Genomic DNA, 14,125 nt, shown 5'->3' on the forward strand with positions numbered 1-14,125 from the left:
ATAACAAATTTTGCTGGACGATTAATTGATTTATCGTTTATCGCGACAGGCCTAGCAGCAGCTATTTTCTTCTTTTCTTTTTTACGGTAAGGATGTTTGGGTACCTGGACGGGAAGCCGGCCGCAGATATGCGGATGGTTTCCAGAACGCCACAAGCTCTGAGCTGCTGCACTGCTCGCTTTGGATCAAACCTGCCAACAGCACAAAACCACAGTCAGCATGTTGGTCTGCAGGCAACTGGAGCACAGAGGAAGACCGAGCTACATTATGGATGAGCGAGTAAATTCAATGAAATTTGACAAAGCGGGGAAAAAAGACAATGCAGGGAGAAGAAAGTAGAGAGAGGAGACTCACGAGAAGGCCAGCTTGAAGTCGTTGGGTTTGATGCAGCGGACGTAGTGTGGAGTGGTGGCGTTCAGAGTCTCCATCAACATTTGGAGAGAGTTACGAAACTACAAGAGAGAACAGCGTCCTTCAGTCAGGGCTGCAACCAACCACTGTTTAAACAACTGATTATTCAAACAATCAACCAATTAATCGGATCAAAAATATCGTCACATATGCAAATTTTTCATTCAGTCGCTCAGCATTTTTGTTTTTATATAATATTAGAAATACATTAAATGTTAAGAAAATAAACATTATATGACCTGAAAGGCAATAATGTAACTTTACTTTAGTGGATTTGAACACTTCGCCACCTGAGGAGCTTTGTGTAAAACATTTACACAAAGTTTTATTGTTTATTTTATTATATATTTTGAGCAATTTTGGCTAAATTACTGCTCCAAATATATATATTTTTTCAAGTAATGGCCTTTTATCAATAAATCATTGATAATTACTTCAATAATCGATTAATCACAATTAAGCCGATAAATTGTACCAGCCCTATAAAGAACAATAACGTTTTTTTTGTCCCATTTCTTATCAGGTGTGTATCTGTATGTGAGCCTGTAGGGGGCAGTACCACCCACCTGACAGCCCACGGTCTTCTTGTGCTCCTTGCTGCTCGTGTCCCGGCCCTTGTCCGGTTTGATGCTGAGGCGGGTCCGGCCCCCGGTGCCGGGCACCTGGCCTGTGGGGGTGGTCGCCTTCTCCTCATCCTGGAACAGCTCTACCAGCAGGTCGAACTGGAAACAGCAGCCCGGTCACAGTTAGCAGAAAAAGCACCGGCCCAACGGGAGACGCTTCAGGCTCCCAGCCATGCTGTTAGGCTCTTCTTAAGCTTTGCCCAAAGCAATGACAGCAAATGAGCTTTTGTACCTCATAACTGCTGATAGAGGTTTTTACATTTTAACACTTCATGAAACATAAGTGTTTGTTACTTTTAGATGAGAAAGTTAATCAGACTCAAATACGTGAGTGGAGGTCACACGATCAATCAATTAGTTTGAAAGTTAAAAAAAAGAATAGAAAAAACAAACGTGGTGGAAACGTTAAAAGTTTGGTCATGTATGACAAAACGAAGGTCATACATGACCGCATGGCCTAACCCGGCCATAGAGTTAGGACGTAAACACTGTCACTCATAACGCTGAGGTTACATGATGAAGATGCAGGGTTATGTGAGCAGCGTCACGGCGCCATGCTGCTTCTCTAATCGCCTCGTTAAGCAGGACAGCCGCGATGCCTTCAGCGCTCAGCTTCACTCCGGAAGATAAAAACACTCTCCTTCCTTTGTTCCTGACTGTAGAGACGAGTCCTGACTTCTCCCCCCTGCAGTGCCACTGTTGCTCCCACCCCCATGCAGCACACACACACACACACACACACACACACACACACACACACACACACAACGCCAAACTCCTCGGTGCGCTTAGAGTGAAATAACTCGGTGCCACAAAGAGAGACAGAAAGAGACGAGGAAGGAAGGAAGGCAAGAAAAGGCTAAATGAAGAGCTACAGGCGCACCGGTGCTCTCAGAACGCTTCTGTTTACCTTCTGTTGGCGGGGAAGGTTGTCATGATGAGGACACACACACACACACACACACACACACACACACACGCACAGACAGACAACAGATGGACACACAGTTACAAAGAAACACATGGCATTAAAGGAAAAAGTTTAAAGGAAGTTAAAAAATGATCATCCTGCTATAAACAACAAATAACTTAAAAATGGAAATAAAACTGAAAGAGAATAAATGGATGGAAACATTACTTAAAAAAAAAAGTTAAGAGTTTCCAGTGAACCATGTTGATGTAAAGTTGGTCAATAAAATCATCCACGTAGAAACATGTCAGCTCTTATTTGTTGAGCTGTTCTTTGCTCTGTGGAGAGTCAGGCTGTGTGTTTATCTAAGTACAATAATCTCTTCAGGAAGTTTAGATTGCAACTATTAGTGCAAATTCCCTCATTTGCTAATTTTGTGCGGACTTGCAATTTTCACCGCAACTTTTCTGCAAATCTGACCAAACAGTGTAAAGTTTTCTTTATTTCTATCTTTTCTGACCAATCGCTGCAACACAGGTGAATTTTGACCAATCCCCTTTACCCTAATCTAGATTAACTTCCTGGATCATGATGTGTCTTAAATCCATAGTTTTAGGCTGCAACAATCAAAAAGGCAGCGCAACATCCTGGAACGACTGATAAAGTTGAATAAAAGAGTCTTGAGTCTGTTCAAGTGAAATATCCACATTATAGGAATCTCAGGAAATTAGTAAAATCCAGCAATAGTTGATCAGAGGAGTTTAGGGGTTGCAGATGTTTACGGCTTACAGTTTAAATTCAGCATTAAATGGTTTTATAATTTACTCCCGGGGGTCAGAATATAAATACACCACAAACCTCTCAGTTTTGAGTTTGTGGATTATTTAATCCTCCTTCAACTCCACAACTATGCACTACTTTATGTCGGTCACATCCAATCTCAATAAAATACACAGAGTTTGTATTGTGACAAAATGTAAAAATATGAAAGCATGTGAACATTTATCGAGCCACTGCAGACAACTTTCTGATGAACAGATGTGATTTATCGGAGCGACTGCAGCAGATAGCTACTTCATTAAAAACAGAGAATTCAGTATTTTTTCTCGTTTTGAATGATGATGGATTTAGTGGTTAGTGGCTCATTATGAATTTTACCTTCAAAAATCGGGAGCATCGTTGAGGTTCCAGTGTAAGAAATGAAGAGAATCAGACTGAAAGGCGTACCTGATCGTTTATCATTTGTGATGATTTTAAAAACAGGATCTTCACTCTGTTGTGAAAATGTTTGACCAAAGTGTCGACTCGCTCACAAAATGATTAGATTAGCTGTGCGAAACATTAAACGGAGATTAAACTAAATCTCATTAGAAGTTAATTATCCCCTAATCTTGATTGTATCCAGTGTGTGTTTGGGAACATTAGCAGGTCTTGTTAGAGTTGTTAAAGTCTGATATTTCACATCCTCTTACCCAGCTCTGCTCCTGTCCAGGTCTATAAAAGAACAGCTGAAGGTCAGCGTGAGAGAAACAGTCGTAGCTTACATGTGCGTTGATTAGCATGTGCAAACCAGGAAGTGAGTTATTTTGGAAAAGGCACCAATAAAAACAGATACTGGCTTCATTTAAGCTAATTAAGATCTCTATGTGAGTATGTGTTTTAGTTTGATCTGCAAATACAAAAACACAACAACATTTTCTAAATAGCTTGATGATAAATTATTCAGACAATAGTTGTAACAAGCTGCTGAAATGTTTTAAATTAAACTGGTACATTTAGTTTCCATTTCATTTTGTTCTCATTTGTCTAGGACAGTTTACACAAACCAGTTAAACTCTGAGTGTTTAAGATTGAAATAAAATCTGAATTTGTGCGTTAAAAACTAATTGCCGAGTTGATTCTATTGTTGGGATAATATCACCGCTCTGATGTGGCCAGTGGAGGGCGCTGTTTCCCCTATCCTTCAAGTGACATCGTTAGTTGGAGAGCTTCTCAGAGTTCATCCTGAAGAAGCAGCAGCCTTCCTTTATTTATCTCCCTGAATTTCATTTATTTTAATAAATTGCTAAATTTATAAAAGCTTAGCAAACTTTAACTAGACAGTCAGTTTGTTTCTGGCTGGATAAGCTGTGACGGCGGCGCGGTGCGTCTCACCTTGCTGGCCTTCAGCACATGGATCTGCTCTTCGTTTACTGTGTCCTTGTTCTTCTCCAGGAAACCCTCACACTGATACTCGACCTGCTCAACAACAACAGCGACTCAAGATCCTAACGGACATTTTGTTTTTAGATGTATAAACACAAAGAATACATTGAGGTTTGCAAGACAGGCACAGATGATAAGAGAAGATCTGGTCTGTAACAAAGTCACTGCAAAAAGACATTGAGAAATTCACCTTATCAGCAAAATGTTGGATAATGAAGGCGCGGTTGGACATGCGCGGCTTTTCGAACAGGGAACAAGTCTTCAGGTGGGTGTTGTACAGCTTCTGAGCCCAGGAGTCATCAGAACCCTTCGGCATCTGAAGAGAACAGAAAGGAAACAACTGATAAAGCAGCGAAACGGCAAACTTATTCAGAAAAAATTCAACAGAAAATGACCTTGAGACTCATAAGATAAAATATTTGAGGTAATGGTCTGAAACTGAGCAGCGCAGTGACAAAACTCAGTTTCTCATGTGTGAGAGGGGAACGTTTGAAAAAACTGATCAGACAAATATGAATCTGAAGTCCAAAAGCTACTGAATAGCAAACTTTACTTTTGCTGCTTCTTTACATTAATCATTAACTTTTCATTCCACCTGCAGCATAAAAATGTTTTCCATATTTCAGAAGGTGCAACAATGCAGTTTTGTAGCAATTTAAGATTAAAAAAAAAAAATCCAAAAACAAAACATGACATGTCGTCTAGTGGTGCACCGATTGCATTTTTCTGGCTGATTGCCGATTACTGATCTTTTAAAAAGCCCAACTTACTGATTCCGATTTTGGCCAATACCATTTTTTTGTCTGAACCATTGCTCAATATATCAAGAAAGTGGCTGAATTGGCAACAATGGGGTGACTATTGTTAACTGCAAATGTGCAGACATGACCTGGTGGGCCGGTCTGTCAGTAAAACCTCTCTCACAGGAGAAAAGAAAAGCACAGTGGTTGATTTTCAGATCTTTGCCGAGGTTGACAGCATCGGTGGACAAGATCGGCTTCACATGTAAAAATTGGCCAATCACCAATCTCCCAAAATTAAGGAAAATTGGTACCAATAAATATGCTGGTGCACCCCTAATAAATCCTTAAAAACATCTTCCTGACTTCACATGAGAAGATGCTCCATGTTTGCTGTTCTGACTCTGTACCTTGCACTCCTCGTCCAGCAGGTCCAGGATGCCCATTTTAGCTTCTATGAGGTTGATGCAGGGCTGATTGTCATAGAAGTCGATCAAAGTCCAGGGGATCTGCTCCTTCATGTACTCCTCCTGCTCTAGCTTGAACACGTGCTGTTTTCACACAAAATATACAAACAAACAGCAATAAAAAGACATTTTAAAAGTCAAGGAAATGTTTGGCGGTATGGATAACAGGAAGTTTAGAGGGTAAATCGGCGCTGCTCACCATGTTGAATTGTTGCTGCAGTTTTTCATTTGCGTAGTTGATGCAGAACTGCTCAAAGCTGTTGATTTCAAATGTTTCAAACCTAAACAGCCACAAGGTAACAGATGAATCACTGGACTTGAACTATAAGCCTACAACATCTACATACTGATGTAAAAAAAAAAAAAAAAGTAAAGTACACTTATGTACTTTTTCTGCAGGTTTCACCATTGGAAAATGAAGACTTTTTAAGACCATTATGAATAAAATGTCAGACCTGTATCCAGGCACGTACAGAGGGAGGGTCTGGGGGGGCTTGAGCACCTGCCCCTTTTGCTCTTTGCCCCCAAGTGCCCTTTTGGTCAAATTTTTTATTTTTTGGTATTATTATTTTCTAAACCCTCTTCTGACACATAATAACATGTACTAAAATTATTTGTTTTTTGTTGGGGTTTTTATTGTACATTATAAGCTCCCCGGTCACCTTTGACCTTTTGCCCATGACACATGACGCAGTTGCCTCTCGCGCAGTGAGATAAGGCGGCTAACTGGAGCTCAACGTAGCGAACGTTCCAGATTACAGATCAGATTTGGTGAATTAAAAATAAAAATGTTTTTGGTGAATAAAGTGGAGTAGACTTGCTTCTTGTCAGATGACTGAAAACGTTGAAGTATCGTTTCTGCTTCAGCGGTTTAAGCAGAGAGGTAATGAAATACAACAGACACTGACAGGCCTCTGCGTCCGCCTTTCTCTGAAGAACTACTGAGCGGGAGGAGACAGACAGGTGAGGAAAAACTGTTCTTATCTATCGATTCAGTATTTTTATCATACAGACATTAGGCTGTTGTTGATGTGCTATTAGCTAGCTGCTAGCAAAGCTAGATAACTGAAAAGCTTCTTCCCTGTATCATTAGTGATATCAGTCATTCTTCAGTATCGCTTATACAATAGGGGCACATCGCCCGTCCAAAACCGATCATCTTGGATAAATGTCTTCTAATTTCCTTTGCTGCATAATATACATTGCATTTATTCTAGCGTTAGGTAAATGTGTCTTGAAAGAAAATAGCACTTAAATAAAAGACCAACAAGGATATTCATTTAGAATTAAAAATAACTCACTCTGAACTACCATGATAGATATAATGTATGTAAAAAAAGTGTCATTAATCAAGGGGAAAAAACTCAATCCAGACTTTAAGTAAGTTTAGGGTCTGGTTCTCAGAGTATGAAGTTACATTTTTTTCCCCCAATTATTCAATGAAAAAAAAAAAAAACAACTAACCTCAGTTAAGTAAAATAAAATTGTAATCAAAATTTTTGGAATTGTAATGATTTCTTTTTTAAAAACAAAATGTTTTGTTTAAATAACTTTTTCTAAATTAAATAACTCATTTTTGTCTCATGAACTTAAAAAGTTATTTCCCAAACAAACTTTTATTTGCACACATCAGAAATATTTTGTTGCGATTTTGGGTCCTCCCCATGACGTCATGTGAGAAAGAAGTTTTTTAAGCAAAACTCAGTAGGCTTTTCTCATGGTGACCTGCATTAACAATTAAATTTTTGCTTTTTTTTTTTTTTTTCCCTGCAGTTCCACGTTAAAGTTTGATGCAGCTCTGCTTTCCTGAATGGACCATCTTCATCTCCACTGCAAGTGTAGCAAACAGGCAGCTCTTTTTTATAGATTACAGTAAAATGTTGCATTGTGCCCTTGTTTATATTTTTAATAGTGTAATTCTGTAAAGACAAAATATGTCTGGTGGTTTAGCTCTGATTTACATATCTTGCTAAATTGCGGGTTTGAATATTGCAATACTTTCCTATAACAAAATAGACCTGCAGAAAGAAATTACTAATAAAATGTCTTATGCATAGCTGTATGCTTTATATAGAGATTTTCCTTAGCTTTTATTGTATATCTCACAATTTTGTAAATTATCATTGTTTATTAAACTCTGAAAGCTGAGTGGCTTTGTTAATATTCTGTCCTAGAATGCGGTTAGATGTGCCCTTTATCTTGAGCACCTGCCCCTTTAGTGGCCTCTGCACGGCCCTGCCTGTATCTCAGAAATGTAGCCCAGCCAATTCAAACTGGCAATAAATTTGAACTCACCAGTGATAGAAGCAAAACAGCTAGCTAGGATATGCTGGCTACCATTAGCCTCAAGTGACTCAGACTTCTGCCGGACAGAAAAGTCCCGCAAGAAAAAAACCATATACGATTAAGTTGTCCCGCCACAAATTTAAGACCTGTTTTTAGGCCGATTTACTTTTTCAAACATGAATTTAAGACATTTTAAGGTCTTAATTTGAGATATATGAATTTAAGACTTTATAAGGATGTGCGGACACCTTATGTGGGTGAACTAATCCAGGGTAAATCAAAGGGAAGCTACACTGACTGTATTTACATCTTCCTGTCTCTTCGTTGGCTCTCAGCCTCCTGATCCACCAACCACAGCTCAGCTGCTGCTCGTACATACCCATAGATGTCCAGGACTCCAATGAAGGAGTGCTGCTTGACGTTGGTGACCAGAGCCTTGTTCACATGCTCTACGATCCAGTTGAACAGCTTGGCATAGATATGTTTGGACAGAGCGTCGCGAGCGTTGGTGGCCTGAAGGCGGGGCAGGGGCTTGATATAGGTCTCTGTGGCCGTCTTCAGCTTCCTGTGGCACAGCCACTGGGACATGTCCTGGTAGGTGACGCCCACCAGCTCACAGAACGCCGTCAGGTGACGATTATTGGGCTAAAAAGCAGAAAGCTGAAAATATTCATCTTCCAAATACATCAGGGAAAATTATATATATATATATATATATATATATATATATATATATATATATATATATATATATATATATATATATATATATATATATATATATATATATATATATATATATATATATATATATATATATATATATATATATTTAAATCATCATAAAACTATTACTTTGTGTTTATCTAGAACATTGTCACAACAAACAGATTTTGCTGGATGATATTTTGTCCCAGATCCCTAAAAATGCAAGTTTGTCCTGTCAAAGACCAATGAACTTTCATTTGTAAAGGAATCTTAACACTGGAACTGGAAGACATTTTAAATGTCAAAAATAAAACATGACAACCAAAAACAATAAAAAGACAGGAGATGAAAAGCACTCGTATACATAAAAATGGAATATGAAGTCTCTGTATGCAAAATTGCCCTTCAAAAAATATTAATCATCATAATGGAAATCATGAAGCCCATTTTAATTTATCATGCAATGTAACTGATTAATTGCTTACTACGACAGGTTTACTTATCTATATAAATATATCTCCAGAACAAGTTCTAGGAACCACATTTCTAATGCAGATAAAAAAACCAGCCTCCTCACAGCAATAAGGCTGCTGTCTGAGTCTCTGTCTTTTATCTCCACGTTTCCAAGGTGAAGAATAGCAGCCAAGACCTGGAACAGGCCGATCTGATACGACTCGTTTATACCTGCGAAACACAAAGAGTGGCAAACGGATTCATCGGACGCTTAGTGTCTGCTGCATTTTAGGAGCAGCATAAATTCAGCAGTCGGAGGTGTTAATAGAGAACGTGCAAAAACATAAAACACACAAGCGTGTGTTTTACCCAGAAGTGTGAAGGCGTGGCGAGTGGTGCGAAGCTCTTTGGCGTCGTCTACACCTTCGATGACGGGACTGCGGCCCTGCCTGGTGTAGAGGAAGTCGTTTGCGGTGCCTGAGAGAAGAAAGGTGGATTATTTCTAGGTTTTTGGTTTTAGACTGTACAACATGGGTAAATGTGTTAAATGCAAACTTTAATGATTCTCCTAACTACACACATGTACAAGTTCCCTGCTGCTCCCTGACGATGACTAGCACTGGTTTTAGCCGTCATGTCAACATAACACTAACTTTTAACTGCACGTGTCACATCTAAAAGAACAATGGACGCGCTGCTTTCCTATTAATTGTCAACACAGACCATTTCTTTCTCAGAAAGAAGATGACACGCAAATCTAGAAACTAGGAATCAGAGAACATTTATTCAAAATGTTTTCCTGATAACATTCCTCCTCTGATCTGCCACCATGTGATTGGCTGAGTTTCTGCATGACAAATGAAATCAAAAGCACTTCTGTGTGAGAGTGATGAAACCCAAACTTTCACACAATCACGTTCTTTATACACATTTAAGACTTAATTAGGGTATGGCCTGTTGCCTGGCAACAAGAGGCAGTAACATGACTATGACAACCACTCCATTAACAGATCCAGGAAGTCAGCAGGAGAGGAAAAGACAGCAGCTGTGACTCTGTGTGTGCATGTGTGTGTGTGAGAGAGAGAGCTAATGCAAACTGAGTGGCAGTAAGTAATGGTGCCAGAAGAGTGTGTGTGTGTGTGTGTGTGTCTGTGTGCGTCTGTGTGTGTGTGCGTCTAAAATCAGGATGAGCAGGTGCAGGTCCGCTGTGGGAGCCTGTTCAACTACTGACTCAGTGAGTAAGTTGGTCCAACATGACTGGATCCATCTGAGTTGACATGAAACATGATTCACTGTAGTGATGATTTAAGACAGGAAGTGTTTAATTTAAACATGGAGCAGGGGGGAAATACTACAACTTTTTTTAAACAATCCAATCACAATGTTCTACATATTCTGAATATTTCTCTGAAAGCAAAAGCTCTTAGAGATATATTTGAGAGAACAGATTTTAATCACTCCCTGTTCCCCACATGTTGTTGGCACCGATAAAACAACTTAACTCCTGCTTACAAAAGAGGGCAAATTTAGATTTTTTTCATTGATTTATTTTTTATATAACCTTTTTTTTTTTTTACCAGTCTTTAAAAATAAACCATTGAGATTAAAAACCTCTTCTTCAAGGGAGTCCAGGCCAAAAGGCAGCAACAAATATCCAGAAATATTTAGTGGCACAAAAAACCCCTGAAATCTTACAGACACTCTAGTTGAGGTAAATTTTAAAATTAAAGTTGGTAAGACACCTCCACTTATTAATAAGCTAATGTCGGATTGTTAAACTTGTGCTGTTACTCTATTAAGAGCAAAATGGTAAAAAAAAGTCTAGTATCTAGGAGTGCACTGATAAATAAAAGAAAAATGGTATCAGGCTTTTTAAAGAAAAGGGCAATCGGTGATAAAAAAACAACAACTTTTCTTTGAAAACAATTTCTAAATTTTGGTAAATTATTTACTTATGAGTAACTAATCTAAAAGAAAAAAAAAAGATTTTTAACTAAAGATGTCAATGAACAGGGATATTTTAACCAGAGTTGTCCAACTCATGTTTTATGTTTTTTTTCCTGCTGTAGTTGAACGGTAAGTGAGGAGGTTCATGTTACTTACTTAGCCTCAGATTCTTGAACTCAGGCTGATTAGCTGATGCACAGAGTTGATAGAAGATATGATAATTCCTCTCCTCATCCGCCTGAAGAGCAGGAAGAACAAACAACATGAACCTGTCAACACACAAGCTGCAAGAACTACAACCAGATGGACCTAAAATAGAACAATTTACAACTTATATGCATATTTTTAAAAATATGTTACAGGAGTACAAGTATCATGACTTAACACTTTTAATACCAGAAGATCTGGAATTAGCACTTTGCTCCAGGGCACACAAACACACTTACAGGAAACTGAAACAAAACATGGCCTCCCTGTATTAAACTCAGAGACATCAGTATTAACTGAAAATCAGTGCTGCGTATTAAAATCAAAACCTCAAAATATGCAGTCTGGCACCTGCGACCCACATCGGAACAGGAAACGCCCAAGCACAGAATGTAAACACACACCTAGACATGAGTTTCTGGTGCTAGGCATGAAGACACGCGAGAAGAAAAAGTAAAGGCCTTCCCTCTGCAACATCCTCATTCCTCAACAGCGCCGTCTATGACACCAAAACAAACATCTGTTCTTAATTTAGAAGCTGCCTTCCTGGATCAACGAGTAAGTCAGTAAGACCTGATGAGCACGCATATATATGCAATAAAAACCAAGTTACATAAAAGCAAAAGGAAGTGAGTTTTTAAATGGTAGTTGAACAACAGCACTGAACAAACTAGACTCTCAGAAAGAAAAGGAAAAGGACAGTAGACATTATAAACCAGGAAGTAACTCCTGAATACCTGGTCTGCACAAAACAGACCAGAGCTACTGCCTGGGCAAATAAAGAAAAGTCAGATTACTACTTACATTTGCCAGGGCATCACTGACACTGAAACTCTCACAATGTAACATCACATTTAATTTTGGACATTTATTGAAGGAGTAAAAGTGATCTCTTCTTTTAAACATCTGATCTGGATAAAGCCAAGGATTGCTATCTTTGGAATATCTCTAATGTGATCATAGTGAAGGAAACGGCTCCATCAGGTAGGCCTGGTTTGTTCGGTGACATGATGAGGCAGCAGATTCCCACAGTGCAGCCGGCACTAAGTGAGACAGATTCATTTCTTCATATGAAATATCCATCCTAATTTCCTAGACCAAACAGTGGCTTGCAGAAATCTCTCACTCTGTTTTCACATAACATTTAATTTCAGAAAACAGACCTTAATGTTAGACTGACAAAGTTGTGCATTACTGTGAAATAAAATGTAGATGACACATGGGTTCACTTTTTTTTTTTTTTTTTTTTTTTTTTTTTGCAAATAAAAATTAGAGAGGTTTGGCAGCTCCTTCAGACTAGCCAGCAGCAATTAGCAAACACAGCAGAGCTGTGAATCCGCTGAGCTCATTATGCCAGCTACTTCCCAGCACATCACTGGTAAAACTGTTGTTAAAGGGTGAAGAGAGGAGCCATGTTGTTATGGCAGAGTTTCAGAAAGAGCAGCAGTTTTTAAAGAGACAGAAAGTGACGAGGTTGAGTCATAAACCACATGTGCAGCTTCACACACGTGCATTTGTGCCCTCACCTGGAACACCACTCTGGATTTCTCCAGCAGATATGTTCTCATGTTGGCCCCAATGATGCGATATCGATTGTCAAAGCCGATCTCGATGTATTTGCCAAAGCGACTGCTATTGTCATTCCGGGTGGTCTTTGCGTTTCCGATGGCCTGGACGACACAAAAAGGAGAGTCGCATTGTGCTAACAAATATTTTATGATCATTTAAGTTTGCATATTTGTTAGCAAAACTGTTCAGAAAGGTACCTAAAGAAATAGAATGAAATCAGCACATTTGAAGCTTATTCGAAGTATTGATCATAAATGGTCAATGCAAAGCACCTCGTGAATGGTGAGGTGTATTTAAAGGAGGCAGCTAATCAACATCACTTCATTGATGGTCACCAATGGCAACCATGGAAAAAGAGCAAAGAAACACAATTTCATGAGGCAGAAATCAATGTGAGAGTTGAACAGGTTTTATTTTTGGCAGACATACTGTAGTTGTGGTGAAACAAATAAAAGTTACGCACTGCCACTTTTAGGAGGCTGATGGCACACTCCATCTCCTCCGCACTCTGGGGTTTGGAAATCGGATTAAAGGGGATTCTGCATTGCCCTTGCAGGTTGTAGTGTAAGAGTGCATCAGATCAGGTCTAAAACGTTTTAATTTCCCTTCTTATTCTCCCATTTGCAAAATTTTCCAGCAGTGCCAATTCTGCCCAATTAACAAATGACCTTCATTTGATCTTTTTATAACTCTCCAGTCATGAACTCTAACATGTAACATGATAACTAAGGATTGTAGCGTCTGAGATGTAGCTGTTGGGTATTTTTTTTAAATATATTTAAAATTATGACGCCTGTTCGTGCACCTCCAAATTTCTGTAGAAATATTGTCAATGTGGACTTTATTTGAGGTTAGATTTCTGTCATTTTAGAAGTTTAAATTGCAGCACATGTGTGTTTAACAGATAAGAACAGACATATTCTCCTTTAAATAATCAGTTCTTCTTCACACCGGGGTTTTTTAAGGGTAACGCTGCCTTCTGAGCTACTGGATGAATTCAAATGACTCAACAGCAGCCAGACCCCCATCCTTTGAGGATCATTGATCAATGAGCCCTGGAGGAATCGTCAGCAGACGGGTGGAGCCGCATAAACACACACACACACGCACACACACACACACGCACACACACACACACGCACACACACACACACACACACACACACACACACACATCAAAGCTGAATACCAGCTAGCCTGGACAGAATTAGATTAAGCACGAGCGCAGCGGGTTCTTGCTGAGTTAAGGCCAAACACACGGTCTTTCACTGCAGACAAGGAAGCATTCAGCAGAGCAGGTATTCCAATCTCTGTCAGCATCAGCCAAGCATGAGCAAACAGCGCACACACCCCGGCTCCCGCTCCCCCCGTCAAGCGGGCATTCACACAGGCAGGTCCTGTGAAAGCAAGGCTGATGCAACCATCCGCTCTAAATCCAGGTCTACAGGCGGAGGTGACATCATCGCTGCGACACGAGGAGAAAGACGTTTATTCATTCTGTGAGCCCATCCTTGAGTGGCTAAAGACTGATGAGAGCACGGTGGCTAAAAAGGGACCAATGGGGCAGAGGGATGGCGAGACTAAGAGAAGAGAAAAACG

The 14,125-nt window shown here is 39.5% G+C and overlaps 1 protein-coding gene across 2 annotated transcripts in view; it reads right to left on the bottom strand.

The window, feature by feature from the left end:
- Positions 1–14,125, bottom strand: part of myo5aa (myosin VAa) — a 56,316-nt gene that overhangs the window by 23,016 nt on the left and 19,175 nt on the right. For both annotated transcript variants that reach the window (XM_088004145.1, XM_088004146.1), the window contains exons 6-17: positions 12,484–12,627; positions 10,907–10,988; positions 9,173–9,280; positions 8,928–9,034; positions 8,022–8,287; positions 5,556–5,637; positions 5,300–5,440; positions 4,340–4,465; positions 4,099–4,182; positions 978–1,133; positions 355–452; positions 105–191 (exon numbers count right to left, since the gene is read on the bottom strand). In XM_088004145.1, the coding sequence (XP_087860271.1) occupies positions 105–191; positions 355–452; positions 978–1,133; positions 4,099–4,182; positions 4,340–4,465; positions 5,300–5,440; positions 5,556–5,637; positions 8,022–8,287; positions 8,928–9,034; positions 9,173–9,280; positions 10,907–10,988; positions 12,484–12,627 (1,481 nt within the window). The remainder of the gene's footprint in view (positions 1–104; positions 192–354; positions 453–977; positions 1,134–4,098; positions 4,183–4,339; positions 4,466–5,299; positions 5,441–5,555; positions 5,638–8,021; positions 8,288–8,927; positions 9,035–9,172; positions 9,281–10,906; positions 10,989–12,483; positions 12,628–14,125) is intronic.

Source organism: Poecilia mexicana, unplaced genomic scaffold (assembly GCF_051168715.1).
Source record: "Poecilia mexicana isolate PSO_F unplaced genomic scaffold, ASM5116871v1 scaffold_3, whole genome shotgun sequence".
In the NCBI taxonomy this organism is placed as follows: domain Eukaryota; kingdom Metazoa; phylum Chordata; class Actinopteri; order Cyprinodontiformes; family Poeciliidae; genus Poecilia; species Poecilia mexicana.